Genomic DNA, 24083 nt, shown 5'->3' with positions numbered 1-24083 from the left:
CCAGGCCTCAGTGACATAAACTCATTTCCATTTTAACTGCCAGTAATCCTGCATGCTCCTGGCTATATCTGAAGGGGCATGTGGCTTCCTGTGTGCACATATGGCTTTTTTATTTTTTAAATAAGCCTGCCCCCAAAATTCAAAGAACAGCCTCATAATTGTAAGAGAAGGAAGAACATATGTACAGTAAATGCACAAAGCCCTGACTGAGAACCACAAAGAACAATGAGGAAGGAGGGGAAATATCAGACACTGCAACAGAGATGGGCTTGTGCAGAAATACTCTGAAATAAGAATTGTAATTAATTTTGTACACTGAAAATAGAAAGAATTTGCCGTCAACTGATTTATCTGTGCAGATTGATGATTGGCTTAAATGTCTATTCTGGCATTTTCTAAATGGGCTTTCATAATTATTTAAAATTAAAAGCCACAGGAAATGAAGTCCCACCCTTTTTGTCTTTCCATTCTATGGATTACTCAGAGTACTGAGATCCACCAGTCATTGGGTTGGTGACCACAGGAGAGCAGGAATCCTCCATAATGGTCCTGAAGTTGTGGAACACTCTGTGTAAGAGATGAACCTATTAAGACTGCATTTAGCTTTTTTCTGCTTCTCGTCTCCCCGGCTGCAACTGCTGTACTGCACATTGAGAAATGCTGAATTGAGAGGAAGATACTAAGTGGACTAAACAGATGAAATAAATAAATATAACACTGTCATCTGCTGCCATCCATACCTGAATACTTCTTCACTAGCTCTAGGAATGATTCCTAAGTCTTGCTCGTCTTCCATGGAGAAAGTGAAATTACTCTCAGACTGTGGACCCAACATTGTGTGTGTTTTCCCACTTCCAGTCTGTCCGTAAGCCATAATACACACATTGTACCTGCAAAGAAGAAAAGCAAGATTCTCAAAGCCAACAGCTACTATTGATCGAAGCTGAAAACTGTTGAGAAGAAAATTCATTTTCCAGTTTTCTAATAACTTCACACAAAAGTTCACAGAACTTGCTAATTCCAAAACACTGCAATATATGCGCGCTCTCTCTCTCTCTCTCTCTCTCTCTCTCTCTCTCTCCCTCCACCCCTCCTGGAAATTCCACAGTGGGGAGAAGAAATCCACTTGGAATGGATGGGCAAAATCCTTTTTTCCCTTCCCTTCTATGGAGAAAACAGGAAAATGGGAGCAGGGTGAGGGAAGCAAGGGAGGGCAGAAGCAAAGACAGACAATTGCTCCAGAACAGGGCTGTTTCCTTTTGTAACAAGAGTCCTTGGTTTACTTTTGATGGAGGCAAATTGTGGAATACAATTTAGCAGCCACAGAACTCTGCAGAATCATCTGCTCGTAGTATGGGCCAGTTTAAGATGATCAGTGTTACTGGGAAGGGATACTTTTCAAGAGCTCTCTGCAATCTCAGGAGCATTCTCTGTTCTTTAAATGGAAGCCTAGTAGCAGTACCTTTGAAGTTAGCTATGCCTAGCAGCCAGGATTTTCACATAGCTAGAATGTGTGTGTGTGTGTGTGTGTGTGTGTGTGAGAGAGAGAGAGAGAGAGAGAGAGAGAGAGAGACGGAGGGAGAGAGAGAGAGAAGGGGACAGAGAGGGGGGCATAACATTACATTGCTCAATCCCTCATAAACTTTTGAAACCAGTTTTTTACCATTTCAAATGAAACAGACATTGTGAGCAAAACATTTAAGGCACAGCTAGAACTGTATTGTACAGCTCACAAGATTTAACAGGCCATCCCTGCCCCAATATAAGATTCCACCTTTTCCCATTGTTTTGACCCAGATTGCAAAACTCAGCTGAACATTAAATTTAGATAGTTTTGCCTTTTTAAAATATCTCCTGGCGGTGTTCCAGATAGCCCCTTAAAATGAGAGATGAGGAGGATGCTGGTACAGAGGAAAGAAAATGTGTGGATCTGGTCCTGGGAAAGGGATAAGAATCTACAATGTATTGCAGATCCAGCATTGTGAACTCAGGAAGCAGAAACCACATATTCAAGCTCATTTCTGAAAGTAAGGCTAGGCACGGCTTGAAGAAGAAAAAAATAGTAGGCTCCTTTTATGCGCCGTTGTTTATTTGGACCAGTTTGTGAATCATGACTGCCTATTGAGAGAGGGATCCAGAATTTAATCTAAGATATGGAGAGAACCACTACATCCAATTCCACTACACTTCAAACAGGTTAGTTCCAGGTGACTATCAAAATTTAAAACATCCAGCATCAACCACACAATTCCCCCCACCCCCGCTTACACCTTTAGTGCAGAAATGTTCACCAGCTTTCTCATAAGGTGATGTTACAGATCACTCATGGCTCATACCACAAACGGTCAGAAGAGGCAGCAAGCTCAAAGTCAAAACACTGCGCCTGTTCCACATTTTACAGATGGGAGATTGATCAAAAACATGGCTGGTAGAGGGACCTCATCTTTTCCAGACAAACAATCTGCTTTTGTTTAAATGGTGTGTCCTGAAAAGGCATGAAGTACTTTTGTTTCCAATAACAGAACATTTCCTGAATGGCTGAAGGGGGGAGAAGCAAAGAAAAAAAGCCATGTTTCAGGGAACCAATTTTAAACAGAAACTGGCTTAAGGCGGAAGATGCTTCCCTAATCTGCGTGCATAACTGCACTGGAGTTAGCAGAAAACTTGGTAGTACGAATTTTGGAAAGAACATTTAACACCTCCTCCCCTCCCTTCTAGGACACGGTGCTGTTGTTTTCTAAATGGACCCAAAAGAGGCAACTAATGAATCCCTGTAGCAAGACACCAGATTTGCTGTTTCTTCTGATTCATCATAGTTTTAATGTACCATATCAAAGTCTAGGAGAAAAGAAGGACTCCCTACTTTTGTGGCAGGTGCATTAACTCCTTGGTAGGGTTTACGCCTTTGTGTTCTCTCTCTCTCTCTCTCTTTAAGAAACAGACTATCTTTGAGACTGTTGATACCCTGTTAGAAGCACTTCCCTTCCCTTTTCAACTCACCCATCCAACAGAGATGTTAGCAAAGGGGCTACATCTGCAAACACTGTCACTTGAGAATCAGAAGCACTGTAAACTCTGTAGATGTAAAATACAAATCAGTCATTGTGGCAAAATGGTTTGGGAATGTTTGCAGTGAAGAAAGAACAAAGAACAGAGCAGCATTATTCACTGAAATCTCCAATATTGTGAAACAATTTCTTCAGAAGCACTAAGACCTATGGAAGGGAATTACTCATGCCTACTCTTAAGCTGGTTTAGACACCAGGAAATTAAACAGAGTTGAGCCACAATTCTATTCCAGTAGCCAGATGCAAGGAGTCTCAAGTGTTCTGGACATTGCCAAGGAGGACCTTGTCAAATCCTAGCTATTTCTAGAGACACAGACTAGGCTGTGATATGTTTTCATTCAACCCCCCCCCCCCATTGTTTTTATTTTAATGTCTGCACACAGAAGCATGTTACTTGGATTCTAGCTTCATTTTTAACATCTGTGCTGTGGTGGCTTTGCTGAGATTTTGGAAGGAATTCTGTGGCTGGGGGCGGGGAGGCCTACAGTTAGGTACCATAGTTATGACCAAGTTGGTAGTTTTGCAAGAATCTAGATGATGTATATGGATCAGTCAGTATTCATCAACACCCGGCTTGCCTTCCATGGTGGGGAAATAAGTGGAATATCATATGGCTGCTTCATATCATATGGTCGCCACACCACAATGGAAATAGACAGATGTGGATTCAGATTATGGGCCAACACAATGTCAGAGGCTTGCTGCAGAACTCATGATGAGGTGGGACAAATAGAAAGGGGGGGGGGAGAAATTTAATTCAGTTTGCATTTCAATGTGAACCTATCTAATGCCACAGTTTCCCGAACAATAAGCAAACCAAAACACAGCCAACTTTATAAATTGGCACTCCTCTGAATTTTGCAATGGACTTTTGCCAAGAAATGTGTACAAAGGGTAAAGTGTACATGAAATGCATTTACTAACAAAGCTAAAACCAAAAATGCATTTTATTAGGGAAAACTGCTTGGCAAAAATGCATATATCAGGAAAAAGTGCTTACACAAATGTGCATATTAGGAGAAATGTGTACTAAAATGCTGATGAAAATTCATGAGGATTAAAAAAAACACACCCTTACAAACAGATGTGGAGAACGGAACTTAATACTGCAAAAATGAGAAACTTGAGAGAAACCTAAACTGACAGCCACCCATCCCTAAAGACAAAATGGTAATTTAACACCATGCCATTATTAGGTAGCTGCCCAAGGTAATAAGACAACATAGTCTTCAAGAGCTGATCTCTGCTAGGAATCCCATGAGTTCAAATGAGTGATTGCCACTTAAATCTCTCAGTAATAGGGCACAGCAGCAGTATGTGTTTTAGGGTTGGTGCAATATTTAATGGGGGCAAGTTTTCCCACAAAACTATTGAGAGTATTCACAGGATAAAACTTTACTTTCTTAAATACCAGTACATTTTCTAAGGGGTTATGCTCGCATGGTGATATGGAACTTGCTTCATTAAGGTTCTGTCTGATGGGTGTTTAAATGGGATGTAATTAGGCACACTAGCTTCATTTTGTGTCAATTAACAATTCAGATCTGCTTTCCTGCTCCAGTTAATGAACGCAAAGCAATCTCAAGCGACTTGCTCGTGCAAAATGACACTGGTCTACCTCCCTCTTCCAGCCGCATGCTCTTTAATGTTAATTTGATCCTGAAGATTGAAAGCCGTTTTTAGTTTGTTTCATTATTGTTTTATTTACTATCCACTAATAAAAGTATCTGAAAAAAACATAAAATACTGAAAAGCTATATCTTTTTTTCCTGCTGAAATAGAACCAAGCATTTCGACATTTATTAGTTCCACTAAAAAGCTGCTAAAAAAATAGACATTTGAAGTTCATAAGAACCATATGCTCTTCTGCTTATAAGAATAAGCTGCGTGGGGACACTGAAAAACACACTTCCAAGAGCTACATTCTTTGAAAGGATTTACTATTCTAACCTTCATCTTTTTTGGCGGGTGGTGGGGAAAGGAACTAAACACACACTGCTGCACATATGGCATGTTCTGTAAAGGTAAAAGGGTAAAAAGGTAAAGGACTCCTGGATGGTTTAGTCCAGTCAAAGGCGACTATGGGGTTGCAGTGCTCATCTCGCTTTCAGGCCGAGGGAGCCGGTGTTTGTCCACAGAGAGTTTTCCAGGCCATGTGGCAAGCATGACTAAACCACTTCTGGAGCAATAGGACATGATGACGAGTGCCAGAGCACACGGAAACGTCATGTAACAATATTTTGAACTGTTAACACAGTCTCCTGTATTAAAATATAAAGAACTGGGTCCTTCATCCATATGAACTGATCAGGGAATATATGGCAGCTGGAGCTTGGCATAGTAATATTTTTCAGTTGTTATCAGAAAATGAGATACTTAGAATGTGTGAAGACATTTATTTACTGGTAAACAGCACTGGTAAAAAGCACTAAGAAAGCTGAATAGAAGGACAACTATTTCTAACCCATTAACTGAGGGCAGATACCAAAATATGTGTGCCTTTGGTTGTTATCCCCATGCATCGATCTACAGTGGTACCTTGGGTTACATACACTTCAGGTTACATATGCTTCAGGTTACAGACTCCGCTAACCCAGAAATAGTATCTCGGGTTAAGAACTTTGCTTCAGGATGAGAACAGAAATCGTGCTCCAGCAGCGCAGCAGCAGGAGGCCCCATTAGCTAAAGTGGTGCTTCAGGTTAAGAACAGTTTCAGGTTGAGAACGGACCTCCAGAACAAATTAAGTACTTAACCCGAGGTACCACTGTATTGGTATTTTAAGCCACACTGTTCCCTAAATCCTCTTAGATTATCACTGTCCCCTATGTGACTGCAATAGTAATAGCTCCATGGGGAAACATCATGGAGAAACAGCATGTATGTGAAGGGAAACTTCATCTGGGCACCAGATTAACCCTAGTGGCAACAATCTACTTTTCAAATATAGAAGAATAAAACATTTCTTCCTCCAGAGAGAATTCAGAATTTCATTTTGTTTCATAGTTGTAAGTCTTGAGGAAGTAGCAAATGCAAGATGTCTTCAGAACAGTAAGAGTCCCATTATCAACTTGTATTAAAAATCATATATATTTTAGTCAAAGCCACAATGGTTCTCAAGACCACCCACCTTTCATACTGGAATGTCTTGTTTATCAAAGCATGACCGGGACGGCTGCATTTTACAAAGACGGTTTCCTAACAGAAAACAAGGGTGGTAACAATTAAAACATATACATCATATAAGTCTAAACGAAAAGAAAATGTATGCTTAAAGGTTCACCTCAAAGTGGGATGTTTAGACCTTCCAAACAGCAAAAACCACATAGCCATATCCTGCCTTTAATATATGGTTCCTCAATGGCACAGTCTGGAGGGGCGGGAGTGCAGTGAACTGAGCCCTTGGGCTGCCACACACACAGCTGTATGCAGTTGGTCCATCTAGCAGAAATCTAGATAGCAACTAGAGAGATGAATAGATAGCCCAATATCTATACCCATATCCAAAGAATGTGACTCAGGAGGGGGAAGAGGAAGTGACACAAGGCCTTGTATTCTGCTCTTCTTAGTATGCTCTCTCAGCACTCAGAAAGGACAGGGGGGTTTCATCCAAACTTTTGGATTTGTGTTGTGGAATCAATCAGTTTAATCCTAAGTAATTTTTTTGAAAGCCAATTATAGAGGAAAGCCTGAAAATACATTTCTGCTTGTTGTGGGGATGACAATAACAAGAAACAAGAGGCATTGCTGTCATGGCACTTCTGTGACTTATATTCTATGGAATTAAACCTGCTGTTCGGGGAAGTATTTGTCCTATTGCTTATATTATATAGCATCTCAACCAACAGAAGCCGTGCACAGGGGAGTAACTTTAATTGCTGAAAATGGCACAGGAGGGAAGTGTTAAACTCACTTTCCCTATGCTGCTGTAGTTCCAGTCACGATACAGCAGTCCTTGTTTTAACAGAGATGTGACCAGTCCAACTACATTTTTTAATTGTGCAGTATAAGTTTGACTCTAGATTATTATGCTATGGGTTAGCTGGCTGGCATGTTGAACAAGGTAATCACAGTTGAGTCATCCTGCTGCCACTTGGGCATTGTATTCTTAGAACTTCCATTGAGTCACATTCACACCATACCAGTTAAAGTGCTGAGTTATGTCTCAGTTATGTCTGAGTAAACATGCATGAGATTGCACTGCAAATACCACATGAAAACACACACACGTTTCTGTGACCTCCAGTTTACTATCAGTATGAAACCAGCTCTTTTCCATCCTTGCCACAAACAATGATGCTCTCTCATATGGAATGAGCTAGATCAGTAGACTTCAATCTGCATGACCCACCTTTTACCCAAACAGTAAATCAGTAGTGGATCAGCAGTGTCCTGACCCACCAGTAGAAGACTCTTCATCTACACATCTCCTGACCTATTTTGCATATGCCGAGTCAACTTGGTAGACTGCCAACATCCTCTTCCATCCCAAGCTTGATTGACACGATACATTTTGGTTACAGAAAATAATGAGTGCAGTCACACCATCTGCTTCAAGGCTCAGGTAGGTGGCAATATTAACTACATACTAGCAAACCAAGAAGTAGAACTGCAAAGTAAATGTTATGAACTAGAAAAAGTGGAAAGGAAAGCCAAACATCTGCTCTTTTAAACTGATAAAACCAATTTCACATTTCAAACCAATTAGTAAAGCAAGCAGTTGCCATGACAATAACCACGCTCTCATACCTCCAATGCCAGTAGCCAAAATCATCCATATGAAAAAGATTCCAAGGCTTTATAAGGACGAAGGAACTCAAAACGGTGAAATGAAATACTGTGCTTTACTTGCAATAAAAACCTAAAACCTTTTTTAGGCCTTGGAACTGAAGTGATAGTTCTCAAGCCAAGATTTACAAGACTCAAAGGGGGCGAAAAAAGAGATCACTTGCCCCTCTAGCAAATTTCAAGGCAAGAATCTCTAAACAAACAGACTTTTTATTTACCACAGTCTTTTGACAGCTTTCAAGCCTCCCCAAATCTGAAGTAATTTTGGTCCAGTGCTGTTGTTTTCAAATTACATTCCATTTGAAATCATGCAGCAATTGCAGTTCTACAAATGCTTGACAAATCCCACTGGAATATACCCAGTCTGATTTCAGCAATAAATCAATGGCCATTACAATGGAGGTAGGTTGGGCTGAAAGGGTGACTTGCCGAAAGTCACTCAGTGAATGTCATGGCTAAATGAGGATTTGAACCTAGGTCCAAAATACTAACCACTATACCAAACCAGCCCTCATCTACATTCTACTGATTCAGATGCAAATGTCATTAGAAGTCCAAATGGTAACTAACAAGGTGCTGGATGTGTCCCAGTGATGCTAGCTTCTGACTCTAACTGAAGAATCTCCTTCCTTAGTCAAGGATTTGCTAGGTATGTATTTGGTGGAGGCTATTAGGGCTGGGAGATGTATCAATACATCATCCAAAATCGGTCCACATCGCGGTAACGGTTTCACAATATTTGACATGGTGGTATATCGAGAATCACAGTGTGTGTGTGTGTGTGTGTGTGTGCACGCGCGCTACGTAAAAAAAATGCAATACAGTGGTACCTCCGGTTATTAACTTAATTTGTTCCGGAGGTTCATTCCTAAGCCGTAACATGAGGCGCGCTTTCGCTAATGGCGCCTCCCGCTGCTGCCACACGCGACTTCTGCTCACATCCCAGAGCAAAGTTTGCAACAAGGGGCATCTACTTCCGGGTTAGCGGAGCTCGTAACCCACAGCGTTCGCAAGGAGGACAGTATGTAACACAAGGTTCTACTGTATGGGAAAACCGTGAAGCCAGTCATAGCTTCTCTCGAGTTTTGCCATCCCAGTTGCACTCTACTATAAAATAACAGTTGTAACAATATGTTAAAGGTAAGTAAAAATGTAGTTTTAGAACCTTATGTAGTAGCAGTTGCCAGGACACTACCCTGCTCCCCTCTACATAGTTCCATCCATATTAAAGACATTGTGCTATATCAGTATATTGTGATGTTTAGTTGGTGATATATCACAAAGTTGAAAACCAGATATCGTCCTGTCCTACTGTTTGCCTCTACATAGTTCCATCTTATTTCAGACATCGTGATATATTGGTACATTTTGATATATTGTGATGTTTAGTTAGTGATATATCACCATGTTGAAAACCAGACATCGCTCAGCCCTAGAGGCTATCATGTTTTATTTCAGCAGTTGGTCTAGAATCTAGACTCTAGATGAATTGAACTCTGTGAATTAAAACCCAGAACTTTCCGTTTGGTCAGTGTCAAAAGCACATATTCTAAAATGCAATCTTCAAAATCAAGCATTTGCACAGATGATTTTCATATGATAAATAGCAAATTCAGGTGATGAGTGTCATCACTTACACAAAAGGAAGAAAGAAATGATGGGAAAGATTGCAATCTGAAATCCTGTAACAGATGCTGAAAGCCAAGCAGACAGCACTGGGCTAGGTGGACAGAAGGCCTGAGCAAATATAACACAGCTACATATGTTCATGTGCTCTTTTGCTGCATTTTATATGCTACCATAAAAGGAAAATTGGCTGCACACTTGCATGAAGTGTAAATAATGAAGAGTATCTGAAAAAAGCCCCAATAGTCAAGAAAATTACCGCAAAACCTGAATTTAAAACTCCATCTTAGCTCCATGCCTTTCCAATGTTATTTCTTGGTAATGGGCTTAATTAATACTGGAATGCCATCTGGATTTGCAGCTCAGCTCTCAAGCCCCCCTGCTTTGGTGGACTTAAGCTAGGTTCCCTTTAATGCACTTGAAAGCAAGGCTTGGTAGGCAGCTACATTTTAGACACTGTATTTCTAGCCTCTGGCAAGGCATCAGTGAAGCAACTACAAGTAGTTTTAAGGCAGGAAATAACTATTATTATTGGAGCTGAAGTGCCACTGACAAAACTCAGGCATATGATCTGGTGGGCCAAGCGCTGGATTCGAATGCTGGGAATGCTCACATATCATTGTGTCATCACAAGTAACCCTCTCAGCCTTGCTCTAGCTGAAAAACTGGAATAAGAATACAGCTGTACCTTGGTTTTCAAACAGCTTAGTTCTCAAAGGTTTTGGCTTCCGAACGCCACAAACCCAGAAGTGACTGTTCCAGTTTGCAAACTATTTTTGGAAGCCAAATGTCTGACGGGGCTTCTGATTGGCTGCAGGAGCTTCCTGCAGCCAATCAGAAACCACACTTTGGTTTCTGAACGTTTTGGAAGTTGAACAGACTTCCAGAACGGATTCCCTTCCACTTCCAAGGTACGACTGTAACCCATTACACTTACACAGATGCACATGCGGAGTTACAGTGAGGGCAAACAAAGCCTTTTGCACATTGATATACTAGAAGAAAATGATTAACAAGGGATGGCCAGAACTCACTTCACAGTGCCAGAAATAACTTCCTAGCCACAGTCACTAAGGAGGCTGTGCAGTGTGATGGAGAAATGGGGAGGGTAACATCAATAGTCCAAGCCTTCAGGATATCAGAGGGGGATGGGGAGTCAGTCATAAAGTGAATTCTGCATGTGAGGATGCAAAGCTCTTGGAAAGTGAAGATATCACGGTCCACTCATTCTTATCCCACAAGGAATAAGCAGTTTACAGCAATAAAAACAAAAAACACAAGCATTAAAAGCCATAGAAACTTAAATATACTCACATCATCAGCTTCACACACCACATTTTCTGGGATGTTTCTCTGCCTTTTTGACAACAAAATGTATTAACTTACAAAACATTCAAGAAGAACACAACCAGCAATTTGCATAAACTTTAACATAAACAGCCAATTGCACAAATGCCCAAGAAACCTAGGGGCCTAAGGCCCAATGCTATGCCACAGGTTAGTGGCAAAATGTGTGCCCCTTGCTTCTCCCTGTAGAACCTATGCTGGCCTTCTGGCTAGAGGGGGAAGAGTTTTCTGATTATTCTCCTAGGCTCACATTGACTGCTACTCACCCTTGGAGTGAACCTGACAACCAGGAGGCAGAGACACAGTCAGGGCTAGAATAACCACAAAGATAAGCAAGCTGCAGGAATGGTCTTGAGCTCAGACTGTGACCCCAGGTGTGGAAATTGCCAAATAGTTGCGATACCATGTGCAAACACCACCTTTTCCCGTTCCTTACATAATAAAATTCCCTAGAGTTCTGAATACTGTGACTGCCTCGCCAGGACAGAGGAAAGCAGAGGCCATATGCCTGGTAATAAAATATGCAGATGGTATCCAAACAAGAACAGCCACCTTCATTCGCTGCTGCTTCCCCCAGAGACTACCAGGTCCAGCTGTCCTCTGAGGAGAAAGAGAGGACCATCTCCTCTGAGAATGGTGGCATCAGCTGGGCCACTATGAGCCTCCCTGTCATGATGCGACTTACAAGAAGCAATTCCAGCTAGGCCAAGTGAAGACCCCGCCCCTATAAGGTCAACAACTTCCCACATTACAGTCACTTCCAGGAAGAGTATTTCTCAGGGGTCAGCAAGGTCTGCTTTTGTACTGTAAGCAGTCTCTTCCCATCCAAGCTAGTCACTATAAGAACCTTGCAACATTAAGAATTTGATGCCGGAGTATGCATGTTTTCCTCTTCCTTCCCCATTCCTTTTTCCTTATGTGCTGTGTCTTTTTAGACAGAGGGCAGGGGCTGTGTTGTTTTTATTGATATGCAAGCCACCCTGAGAGCTTTTCAGGCTGAAGCGTGGGGTATAGATGCTTTTCTCCTGCCACCATCACGTGAAGAGAGATGTTACCCAACCCATTTGGGTCATCAGCAACCGTCTCAGAATTTGCTCACGAAGCTCCTCTACTGTTGGGAGCAGGTATTAGAAAGAAAGAAACAGCAAGTGGGGAGGATCTTTGTCAGGACCTTGGTTTGTGGGTTAAAATGGTTTAAAAAACCTTCTATCCCCTCTATGATCCCAATTCTGATCAACGCCCACCCCCCGCTGCTATTTCCAAATGAAAAATAATAAACATGCAGGCTCAAACTATGGGCAGGAGTCAACTAATTGTTGCATATGGAAAACAAGGTCCGCTCTCCCCCATCCTTCCCCCCTAAATCTGCTCCTGAAGATGTGGGGAAATGCCCAGGACAGGTTTAGGTGGTACAGGGAGAAGAGAGGGGACAATCCTGTGGTGCCAACAGACCTCGTTCCTCACATGCACATCCCTTAGTGCTACATTGAATTCCACCCTCAGCTCGTAACACAGTGTGAGCGCTAGCAACTTGGACAACATGAAGAACAGAGCACTACATTAAAGGAAATGGAAGTGTGAGTGTGCAGCTGTAGCTGTGTGGACCTACCTGTGTAAGTGCTGGGAGAAAAGGAAGTTTTGCTGAGAAATGTACGGGGAGAGCAGAGAAACACAGGATGCTTAGACCTGTGCTGGAGCACTGACCACTCTGCTTTGCGCTGCAGTTTTGTAGATAAATGTACCGCTATTTGGAGAGCCTCAGAAAAACAATTGTGTTCCTTGGAGCCATAAAAATCCTAGATTACACAGTTGTAATTGCTTTTCAAATTGCAGCAGTATTTTATTCCTCCCCCTTCCCAAACCTTAGCAAACAGAAATAAATACAACCTTCTTAAACCCAAATACAAGCAAACATAAAGAGACACTTCTTGTGGCTTTCTGGGATTGATTTCCCTACATCAGGGTTGATTACAAAGCAACAGATTATAAAGTAGCAGTATAGGCTTGCTACATCAGGCTATCCCTTCTTTTCTTTCAGCCTTCGAGAAGGATGTGACATGGGAAAAGGGTGTCTGAGTTAATGGAACCTGAACAGCAAGACAGTTTGGTGAGCAGCGTAAGAAAAACAAACACTCAATAGTCATTCTGGGTGCCTCCAGACTGTCAATGTTTTGCAGGAGGGATTCAAGTTTGCACAATTAAAGTGTATTAAAGTGCTCTGTCACCCAAGAGATCCACTTTTGAAAAGAATGGGACTTCTTGCAGTTTGCAAAGTGACAAGGATGTGCATTAAGGTGTGTGAAAGGAAGACATGATTAATGGAAGATGTACAAGCACCCTGTAAGGAAATCAGGATGAATGTGGGATGATTGATCACTGTCATCTAACCAGGCCATAAACAAATCAGAACAAAAGACCAATTATGATGTAGCTTTCATGTACATCGTGATACATGCTCAACAAGCAGGTCACCTGGAAGAGCCAATAAGGAAGGGGAATTGCCTACTTTCAATATCACTTTTGTGGCTCCATCTTTCATTGTCTGTGTTGATAGTGTACTCACAGATTCATTGGGAAGAAAGTCCTATTACTTTCTCTAAAGGAAAAAGGATAGCTAGCAGTCTGGAAAGGGCTTTGTTTAGCCCCCAAACTGTTTCCTGGGGCCCCACCAAGCCTGGAGTACGGGGAGGATTATGCGAGCAAGCCAGGCAGAAAGCATCTCGGCTTTCTTTTCTGCCCTCACAGCATCTTCCATACTGAGTTATGCACAAGATCTGCCAAGCTCAGAGGATACAAAAGGATGTTTCAGAGGCGCTTCCACCTTCATGAAAGCTAATCAGAAGATAAAGACAAAACGTTGAATCAATGAATGGAGACAGGGGCATGAAACAGAGTCCCCAGTCATGCATGGCATTCCAAGGAAAGGCAAATAAAAGCCCTCTTGCAGCTCTTCCTTGTTCAGCCTGAGGAAGGTTGGGGATGGAGTGGGGAGGGCCACACGTATGGGGATGCTGGGGGCAGGGCTTGAATGTCAGAGCCCAAGCACGTTGTTACCTCCTGTAATCTGAACCCGACAATGGTGATGTCAGAATCCTCCAGATCTAAGAAGCTGGAAGGCTATAAAAGGAGACATGAGTAAAAATCACCCTAATTTCCTCTAACAGAGAATTCAGATGGTTGAGTGCCTACAGAATTGGAGAAGCAAGAGGGAACCATTAATATGCGTGGATGAGCCCATGAGCACACAAAAATGCAAAACATTTTTAAAAACCAAAAGGGACATGACAACCTCCCCCTCCACCCACCAAAAACCTCCTCAGCCAAAAGAGGATTCATCGTGCTCAATGGCTTGAGCTAAAGAATGTTGAATGTTTGTTGAGGAAAAATGGACAACTGGGAGACAGAGGAGTAAACTGGCTTGCTTGATCCCACTACTGCCTTGGAGGAGAACACATCTGACTGGCTGGAATTCTAAACAGGAACATTCCTGTTAGGGTGTGAGGATACAATGCAAGTTTGTTGCAGATCCCACTTGTAAAGTGGAAATGTCTTCCAAAGTATGTAAAAATGCAGAATCTAACCAACATTTTAAAATAGAAGGAGAACAATTAGACTGTTTATGATTCAGATTTGTATCTGAGCTGTCAAACACATTATCTGCGTGGCTTACAATAAATATCTAACACCCATAAATTCAGCCAAAAACAGCAACTCTATAAAAGCAACACCCAAATAAAACAGACCAACAAAAGTTTAAAAGCCTAGGAAAATAAAAAGGTCTTTTCCTGGCGCCAGAAAGACATCCGAGTGTCAGTTAGCATAACTATATTCATGAAATAAATTACCTGTCTTTTAAGTCCGACTCTCCAGGAAGTGTATCAAATGGTAACAGGGGGCGGATCCTGCAATGGACTCTGATATTTCCCCTTAGTTCCTGAGGATGCAACACAGAAACATAGTCAGCAGTTTTAAAAACCTGTGAATGAAATGGTGTGAATCAGATGCGGTAAGAAAATACAGAAAGTTGTGGTGTTGCTATCTTGCCTCATGACTATTGAAGCTCTGCCTCATTAAATTACCACAGAGAGTGAAAAAGTGTCCAAGTTGGTTTTACTCCGACCAGGATTTTGATGAAAGATGATGGTCTTAATCTCCTTAAGTCTGCCTTTCTTTCCCCATTTTTTTAGCCACTGTAATCTGACTGATGCACTAGTGAAAGTAAATGTTCTTACACAGCACATGAAGTCAAAACATATTTTAAAAGGTTGCAATTCAGACAACCCAACTGTTTGTTTAAAAAGCCCCACAGTTTGAAGAGGCAGCTGGGAATAAAGGGAAGGCAACAGGCCTTGGAAAGAGCAGACAAGAGAAGCCATGAGCACAACCTCCCATGCAGATACAGGAACTGATAAAAAGGAACTGGAAAGTCATCTCAAGTTGCACACTGGCAACTCCGATATTTATGTAGATCTTTTAAAAGACATTGGAGACTCAGTTACCAGGACACTTACAATTAAACTGTTATGAAGTACTTTTCTCCTTTGTTTTTCTTTCTGGTATCGCTCGTTTACTTCATGCAAGGACTGCTCAAGTTCAAAGGCTCTGGTCTGAAAGGCTGAAAAGACATTTTCACAAATGTTCACAGAACTGTTAGGCTATTTCCCCCTCAGGCATGGGCCTGAGAGCATCTGCACACTGATGCCTCCAAACAAGAAGCCATATAAAAATGGAATATGCAAATATTATCACAGAGAGACTCCTCAAGTCCAGCACTCTCATTTGAGACTTTGTTCTCTGCACTGAAAACATTCATATGGTCCATGGGTAGAGAAGCTCTGCCATGAGTGCATCATGGTGGTATGCCACAGCTCTACCCAAATTGCACTTTGCTGCTGCTTTGTGCCTTGCTTGGGAGCGTCCAGGGATATTCAGTCAGCTGCTGCTGGGAACAGAGTGCTGGGCAAGATGGACCTTGAACCGAAGTACCTGGGCAATGTTTATATTAAAGGTAGGGCAGCTGTGGTCCTTCAGATGTCACTGGACTACAACTCCCATCATCCTGGACTATTGGCAATTCTGACTGGGGCAATTGGGAATTTGAGTCTAATGGAAGGCCATAAAAAGAGCCCTGCTCAATCCGGCAAAAGGCCCATCTAGCTAGCATCCTGTTCTCACAGCAGCTGGTCATAAGATGGACATGAATGCAACAGTGCTCTCCTCACTTGTGACAACTTGTGCAACTGGTTTTCAGAGGCCTACTGCCTCTGACAGTGAAGGAAGACCATTGCCATTGTGGCTGGTAGCCATAGGCAGTGTTCTCCAGCATCATTTCAAAAACCACAGGCTGTCCAGACCTGTGCTTGTATTTTCATTGCTCAGTTTCCATAGAAACATGCTCCACCTCATCACTACTTTCATTAAAAAAATTAATTTTTTCAAATTCCTACTTTTAAAGTTTATACATTTCACTAATTTTATACATTTCACTAATTTTACAATCATTTTGGCATTTCAAAACCTGACTTCCTTCCCCCTTTTTGTGGTTCCTTAAATTTGTTTTTAATATCTTCTACATATCCAAATTAACTTAATTTGCTCATTTATTCATCTTCTTTAAATATACTATCTTATGAAACTGCAGGTTATTACAATAATCCTGCCAATGTTTTTATCTGTTTATCTGTAAATATTCAATAAACCGTTTCCATTTTTTTATATTAAAAAAATGTTAACTTGATTTCTTATTCTTCTGCTAAGTTTTGCCATTTCTGCATATTCTATAAGTTTTTGTATCCATTCTTCCTCTGCTGGGACTTCTGCCTCTTTCCATTTTGGGGCAAGTAACATTCTTGCCGCTGTAGTAGCATACATGAATACGCTTCTATATAGTTTAGGAAGTTCTGTCCCTATAATTCCCAAAAGAAAAGCTTCTGGGTTTTTTACAAAGGTTATTTTAAGCATACTTTTTATTTCATTATATATCATTTCCCAGTAAGTTTTAACCTTATCACTACTTTTAGTTATGGCTAGGTGCTTTTGCCTAACCCCTGTAACTCTTATTCCAAGGGGACAGGAAGACAACCCATCCACTCTCTGAGTGGACCAGAGATGTAGTATGCTCTTGGTGCAGTACATCTGCTTCGTGTGAAGTCCTGGCAGCAGCAAAAAGTTGCCTCTCAACCCAAAGCCAGAACTTTCATTGCAAATTCTGCGAGCTGCTACCAACAGTGGCACTGCTCATATGGTTCAAGCACCTTAGATGCCAGCCTGATAAGCTTTCAAAGGTACTCATCTCTTACTTTGCATAGCCTCATTATGCATCTGAAGCCTTTGGACAGCAGCCAAAATCTGACCAAGGTAAGTTTTGCTCTGATGCTGGACATCTCTGGAGAATGTGAGGGCAGACAAACGGAGATTCTTCACTTCTTGCTTTAATTTCTATTTAAGAAACAGAAAGAACAGTATTTAAGGTAAAAGTAAGGTAAAGGACCCCTGCATGGTTAAGTCCAGTCAAAGGCGACTATGGGGTTGTGGTGCTCATCTCGCTTTCAGGCCGAGGGAGCCAGCATTTGTCCAGATAGCTTTCCGGGTCATGTGACCAGCATGACTAAACCGCTTCTGGCACAATGAAACACCATGATGGAAGCCAGAGCACACGGAAATGCCATTTACCTTCCCGTCGCAGTGGTACCTATTCATCTACTTGCACTGGTGTGCTTTTGAACTGCTAGGTTGGCAGGAGCTGGGACAGAGCAACAGGAGCTCACTACATTGTGGGGATTCAAACCACCAACCTTCTGATCAGCAAGCCCAAGAGGCTCAGTGGTTTAGACCACAGCACCATCAGCATCCCTATGAACACTCTTCAGGGTATTGGGAGAGTAAAAGCAAAGGAGCAGCTTCATGTGTATACAGTGGTGCCTTGCAAGACAAAATTAATTTGTTCCGCGAGTTTTGTCGTCTTGCGATTTTTTTCATCTTACGAAGCACGGTGTCGGGAAAGTTTTGGAAAAGCTTCAAAAATCACCAAAGTCTTTAAAAACCTCAAAAAAGGCTACCACACCGCGTTCTATGAGTTGCTCCTCGAAGTCAAGTCGCAACTGTATTAACGGTGTTAAGAAAAAGGAAACAAACTTGCAAGACGTTTCCGTCTTGTGAAGCAAGCCCATAGGGAAAATCGTCTTACAAAGCAGCTCAAAAAACAAAAAACCCTTTCGTCTAGCGAGTTTTTTGTCTTGCGAGGCATTCGTCTTGCGAGGTACCACTATATATATATATATATATATATATATATTTGCTTTCGTAGATTTTCACGGGTACAGGAATGCAGGTTTTGGTGTTTTCGGGTATCTTCCCGTGTAAGAGTTGGGGTGTCTAGGCGACGTTTCGACGAGGTCTCACTCGTTTCGACGAGGTCTCACTTCAGGCACCAGCCTGAAGATGACGAGTGAGACCTCGTCGAAACGTCGCCTAGACACCCCAACTCTTACACGGGAAGATACCCGAAAACACCAAAACCTGCATATATATATATATATATATATTTGCTTTCGTAGATTTTCACGGGTACAGGAATGTAGGTTTTGGTGTCTTCGGGTGTCTTCCCGTGTAAGAGTTGGGGTGTCTAGGCGACGTTTCGACGAGGTCTCACTCGTCATCTTCAGGCTGGTGCTTTCGGCTTCTTGTTACTAGAACAGAGCAGGATCTCAGTGTTTGAGTTCCTATAAATACTGTTGAGGGGGTGTGGTGTATGGCCTCCAACGTTCTGGGCAGAGAGGAAGTTCCCAGGTTATTGTGCCTTTTCTTCTTTTGTTCATTAATTACTTGAGGGATATCTTGAGTGATTTCTTGAGTGATATTCTGAGTACCACTTAGGAGGGTCATTAGGTGTGGATTAGTTGCTAAAGCTTTCGTGTCTTGACCTCTTGAGCTTGTAAAGAGTTTTTCTGAGAAGATGGCTGTACTGCACTTAGTTGTGCTCTGGCTTGGCTTCGTGTATAGGGGCGAGCTGTGGTTTTGTGCCCTGTGCCAGCCAGATCTGTGTTGGGATTGCAGGGGGGTGCAGCATCCGGAGGTGCCACTATGGTTTGGCTACTGGATGGTGTCTGTAATTTATCTGTGGAGAGGGTCTGGGTTTGGGTCTGGTGTGGTTGATTGGAGATGGCGTTCTGTGTGCCTCTGGTTCTGGTGTCGGTTTTTGTGGGGAGGGCTAATTTCCAGATGTCTGGCAGGCGGGACGTGTCGTCACGCTTGTTCATGTTGTGAGGGTGTTTCTCTATCTCGATGGCTTCCATGATTATTCTCTTGTGGTGATGTTCCATGTTAAAGAGCAATTTGGAATCTGCAAAATTAATTTCGTGTCCTGTTTCTTTCATGTGTTGGTAAAGAGAGGAAGTTTTTTCTTCTTTTTTGACGGCATTCTTGTGTTCTGCGATACGTGCATTTATTCGTCTGTTTGTTTGTCCAATGTACGTGGCTGGGCAGACTTTGCAGGGTATTTCATAGACCCCTTGGTTTTCTAACTGGATTTTATCTTTTGGGTTTCTGAGGATATTGGCTATTTTTTGGTTGGTGCAAAAGGCTGTTTTGATATTGTGTTTATGGAGGATTTTGCTAATTTTATCTGTAGTGCCCTTGATATAAGGAAGGAGGGCCATGCCATTGTTTTCTTCTGTGTCTTGGTTTTTGGGGGGTGTTTCTTTTTGGATTAGCTTCGTAACCCTGTTTTGCTGGTATCCGTTGGCGATTAACACATTTGAGAGATTCTGTAACTCAGTTGTCAAGTGGTCTTTGTCAGCCAGGCGTTTGGTTCTGGAGATGAGAGTCTTGGCTACGGAGTTTATTTGTGCAGGGTGGTGGTGTGATTGTGCATGTAAGTAGCGGTTGGTGTGTGTTTTTTTCCGGTAGATAGTGTGTCCTAGGGAGCCATCAGGTTTTTTGTAGATTAGGACGTCAAGGAAGGGAAGTTGGTTGTTGGCTTCTATTTCCATAGTGAATTGTATTTTGGGGTGTAGGCTGTTGAGATGTGTGAGGAAGCTATCTAGTTTTTCCTTCCCGTGTGGCCAAATTACAAAGGTGTCGTCAACATATCTGAGCCAAAGTTTGGGTTTGTGTTCTGACTTGTCTAAAGCATTGGTTTCAAAGTGTTCCATGTACAGATTTGCGATGACCGGTGAGAGGGGTGATCCCATAGGTGCTCCTTCTATCTGTTTGTATCTTTGTCCATTGTGGATGAAGTACGTGTTGGTTAGGCAGTGGTTGGTCAGGTCCAGGATGTATTCGGGGGGATTGTATTTGTTTTGAATGGCTGTCAAGGCTTCATTAATGGGCACTTGTGTGAAGAGAGATACAACATCGAAGCTCACAAGTAGGTCATCGGGATGTAGGTTTTGCTTCTTTATTGTTTCTATGAACTGGAAGGAGTTTGTAACGTGTGAAGCGATAGATTCTGCATAGGGCTGAAGTTGCTTAGCGAGGAATTTAGCGAGATTTTGTAGAGGTGAGCCTATGGAGCTGACTATTGGTCTGAGTGGTGTTCCTTCTTTGTGTATCTTGGGGAGACCGTAGAGTTTGGGGCATCTGGATGATTTTTCTCTGGGGATGATTCTTAGCTGGATTTCTTCACTGATAGGAGAGGCTTTTATTTTGGATTTGGTGGTTTTTTCCAGATAGGTGGTGGGATCTGTTTTTATAGGTTGGTAGGTAGGGTCTTGGAGTAGATTTGATAGTTTTGCTTGGTAGTCCGATGTGTTCATCACAACAGTGGCATTACCTTTGTCTGCTGGGAGAATGATTATGTTGTTGTCTTTCCTCAGGTTGGTGAGTGCTTTTTGTTCTTCTTTGTGTAAATTGCTTCTGGGTGGTTTGCTGGAGCAGAGGATGTTGGTGACTTCGAGTCTGATTTTATTGGCTTCATCTGGGTTGATTTTGGTTAGGCTAGCTTCGACTCCGCATATGATGTTTTCCGTGGGGATGCGTCTCGGGGCGACTGCAAAGTTGAAGCCTTTGGAGAGTACTTTGGTTTCAGTTGAGGTGAGGATCCTGTCTGATATGTTATGTACTGTTTGTTTCATGGGTTGTTGTGGAGGGTGGCTGGGCTTCTGGCGTTTCTCTAGTTTGTGGAGTTTGTTGGTGTGTGTGTCTGTCTTATGTGAGGACTCTGTTTCAGCTCTCCAAACGGCTAGTTGTTTGCATTTGTCCCAGAGTGCAGGGTGGATTTTGTTACAGAGTTTGAGGTGAAGAGTGAGCAGATCTTTGTTGGTTTGGTTTAGTAGGTATCTTTTCTTATGTAGTTCGTTTCTGATTAGGGATAGTTCAGTTCGTTTCAGGATCCTTTCGGTAGCTGGGGTTTTAGAGTGGAATTTAAGTTGGAAGCATGTGGGAATTAAGTTGTTGTCTCGGCAGTTGCGTAGGAACAAGAGATCACATAAGATGGTGGCTCTTCGGATTTCTAGTTTCTCGTAGGTTCTTGTCAGCTGGAAGGTTTCCTCCCCGTAGAGGTGAGATATTTGCTTTCGTAGATTTTCACGGGTACAGGAATGCAGGTTTTGGTGTCTTCGGGTATCTTCCCGTGTAAGAGTTGGGGTGTCTAGGCGACGTTTCGACGAGGTCTCACTCGTCATCTTCAGGCTGGTGCTTTCGGCTTCTTGTTACTAGAACAGAGCAGGATCTCAGTGTTTGAGTTCCTATAAATACTGTTGAGGGGGTGTGGTGTATGGCCTCCAACGTTCTGGGCAGAGAGGAAGTTCCCAGGTTATTGTGCCTTTTCTTCTTTTGTTCATTAATTACTTGAGGGATATCTTGAGTGATTTCTTGAGTGATATTCTGAGTACCACTTAGGAGGGTCATTAGGTGTGGATTAGTTGCTAAAGCTTTCGTGTCTTGACCTCTTGAGCTTGTAAAGAGTTTTTCTGAGAAGATGGCTGTACTGCACTTAGTTGTGCTCTGGCTTGGCTTCGTGTATAGGGGCGAGCTGTGGTTTTGTGCCCTGTGCCAGCCAGATCTGTGTTGGGATTGCAGGGGGGTGCAGCATCCGGAGGTGCCACTATGGTTTGGCTACTGGATGGTGTCTGTAATTTATCTGTGGAGAGGGTCTGGGTTTGGGTCTGGTGTGGTTGATTGGAGATGGCGTTCTGTGTGCCTCTGGTTCTGGTGTCGGTTTTTGTGGGGAGGGCTAATTTCCAGATGTCTGGCAGGCGGGACGTGTCGTCACGCTTGTTCATGTTGTGAGGGTGTTTCTCTATCTCGATGGCTTCCATGATTATTCTCTTGTGGTGATGTTCCATGTTAAAGAGCAATTTGGAATCTGCAAAATTAATTTCGTGTCCTGTTTCTTTCATGTGTTGGTAAAGAGAGGAAGTTTTTTCTTCTTTTTTGACGGCATTCTTGTGTTCTGCGATACGTGCATTTATTCGTCTGTTTGTTTGTCCAATGTACGTGGCTGGGCAGACTTTGCAGGGTATTTCATAGACCCCTTGGTTTTCTAACTGGATTTTATCTTTTGGGTTTCTGAGGATATTGGCTATTTTTTGGTTGGTGCAAAAGGCTGTTTTGATATTGTGTTTATGGAGGATTTTGCTAATTTTATCTGTAGTGCCCTTGATATAAGGAAGGAGGGCCATGCCATTGTTTTCTTCTGTGTCTTGGTTTTTGGGGGGTGTTTCTTTTTGGATTAGCTTCGTAACCCTGTTTTGCTGGTATCCGTTGGCGATTAACACATTTGAGAGATTCTGTAACTCAGTTGTCAAGTGGTCTTTGTCAGCCAGGCGTTTGGTTCTGGAGATGAGAGTCTTGGCTACGGAGTTTATTTGTGCAGGGTGGTGGTGTGATTGTGCATGTAAGTAGCGGTTGGTGTGTGTTTTTTTCCGGTAGATAGTGTGTCCTAGGGAGCCATCAGGTTTTTTGTAGATTAGGACGTCAAGGAAGGGAAGTTGGTTGTTGGCTTCTATTTCCATAGTGAATTGTATTTTGGGGTGTAGGCTGTTGAGATGTGTGAGGAAGCTATCTAGTTTTTCCTTCCCGTGTGGCCAAATTACAAAGGTGTCGTCAACATATCTGAGCCAAAGTTTGGGTTTGTGTTCTGACTTGTCTAAAGCATTGGTTTCAAAGTGTTCCATGTACAGATTTGCGATGACCGGTGAGAGGGGTGATCCCATAGGTGCTCCTTCTATCTGTTTGTATCTTTGTCCATTGTGGATGAAGTACGTGTTGGTTAGGCAGTGGTTGGTCAGGTCCAGGATGTATTCGGGGGGATTGTATTTGTTTTGAATGGCTGTCAAGGCTTCATTAATGGGCACTTGTGTGAAGAGAGATACAACATCGAAGCTCACAAGTAGGTCATCGGGATGTAGGTTTTGCTTCTTTATTGTTTCTATGAACTGGAAGGAGTTTGTAACGTGTGAAGCGATAGATTCTGCATAGGGCTGAAGTTGCTTAGCGAGGAATTTAGCGAGATTTTGTAGAGGTGAGCCTATGGAGCTGACTATTGGTCTGAGTGGTGTTCCTTCTTTGTGTATCTTGGGGAGACCGTAGAGTTTGGGGCATCTGGATGATTTTTCTCTGGGGATGATTCTTAGCTGGATTTCTTCACTGATAGGAGAGGCTTTTATTTTGGATTTGGTGGTTTTTTCCAGATAGGTGGTGGGATCTGTTTTTATAGGTTGGTAGGTAGGGTCTTGGAGTAGATTTGATAGTTTTGCTTGGTAGTCCGATGTGTTCATCACAACAGTGGCATTACCTTTGTCTGCTGGGAGAATGATTATGTTGTTGTCTTTCCTCAGGTTGGTGAGTGCTTTTTGTTCTTCTTTGTGTAAATTGCTTCTGGGTGGTTTGCTGGAGCAGAGGATGTTGGTGACTTCGAGTCTGATTTTATTGGCTTCATCTGGGTTGATTTTGGTTAGGCTAGCTTCGACTCCGCATATGATGTTTTCCGTGGGGATGCGTCTCGGGGCGACTGCAAAGTTGAAGCCTTTGGAGAGTACTTTGGTTTCAGTTGAGGTGAGGATCCTGTCTGATATGTTATGTACTGTTTGTTTCATGGGTTGTTGTGGAGGGTGGCTGGGCTTCTGGCGTTTCTCTAGTTTGTGGAGTTTGTTGGTGTGTGTGTCTGTCTTATGTGAGGACTCTGTTTCAGCTCTCCAAACGGCTAGTTGTTTGCATTTGTCCCAGAGTGCAGGGTGGATTTTGTTACAGAGTTTGAGGTGAAGAGTGAGCAGATCTTTGTTGGTTTGGTTTAGTAGGTATCTTTTCTTATGTAG

The 24083-nt window shown here is 42.5% G+C and overlaps 1 protein-coding gene across 2 annotated transcripts in view; it reads right to left on the bottom strand.

Moving 5' to 3' along the window:
* Positions 1-24083, bottom strand: part of KIF25 (kinesin family member 25) — a 47130-nt gene that overhangs the window by 12850 nt on the left and 10197 nt on the right. For both annotated transcript variants that reach the window (XM_081188248.1, XM_081188247.1), the window contains 7 exons: positions 17127-17265; positions 15339-15442; positions 14673-14761; positions 10795-10837; positions 6197-6264; positions 3001-3075; positions 741-890 (listed from right to left, as the gene is read on the bottom strand). In XM_081188248.1, coding sequence (XP_081044374.1) covers positions 741-890; positions 3001-3075; positions 6197-6264; positions 10795-10837; positions 14673-14761; positions 15339-15442; positions 17127-17265 — 668 coding nt within the window. The remainder of the gene's footprint in view (positions 1-740; positions 891-3000; positions 3076-6196; positions 6265-10794; positions 10838-14672; positions 14762-15338; positions 15443-17126; positions 17266-24083) is intronic.

Source organism: Podarcis bocagei (genome assembly GCF_964188305.1).
Source record: "Podarcis bocagei genome assembly, chromosome: 3".
NCBI lineage: Eukaryota > Metazoa > Chordata > Lepidosauria > Squamata > Lacertidae > Podarcis > Podarcis bocagei.
The sequence above is the reverse complement of the archived record's forward strand: the minus strand, read 5'-3'. Positions and strand labels throughout refer to the sequence as shown.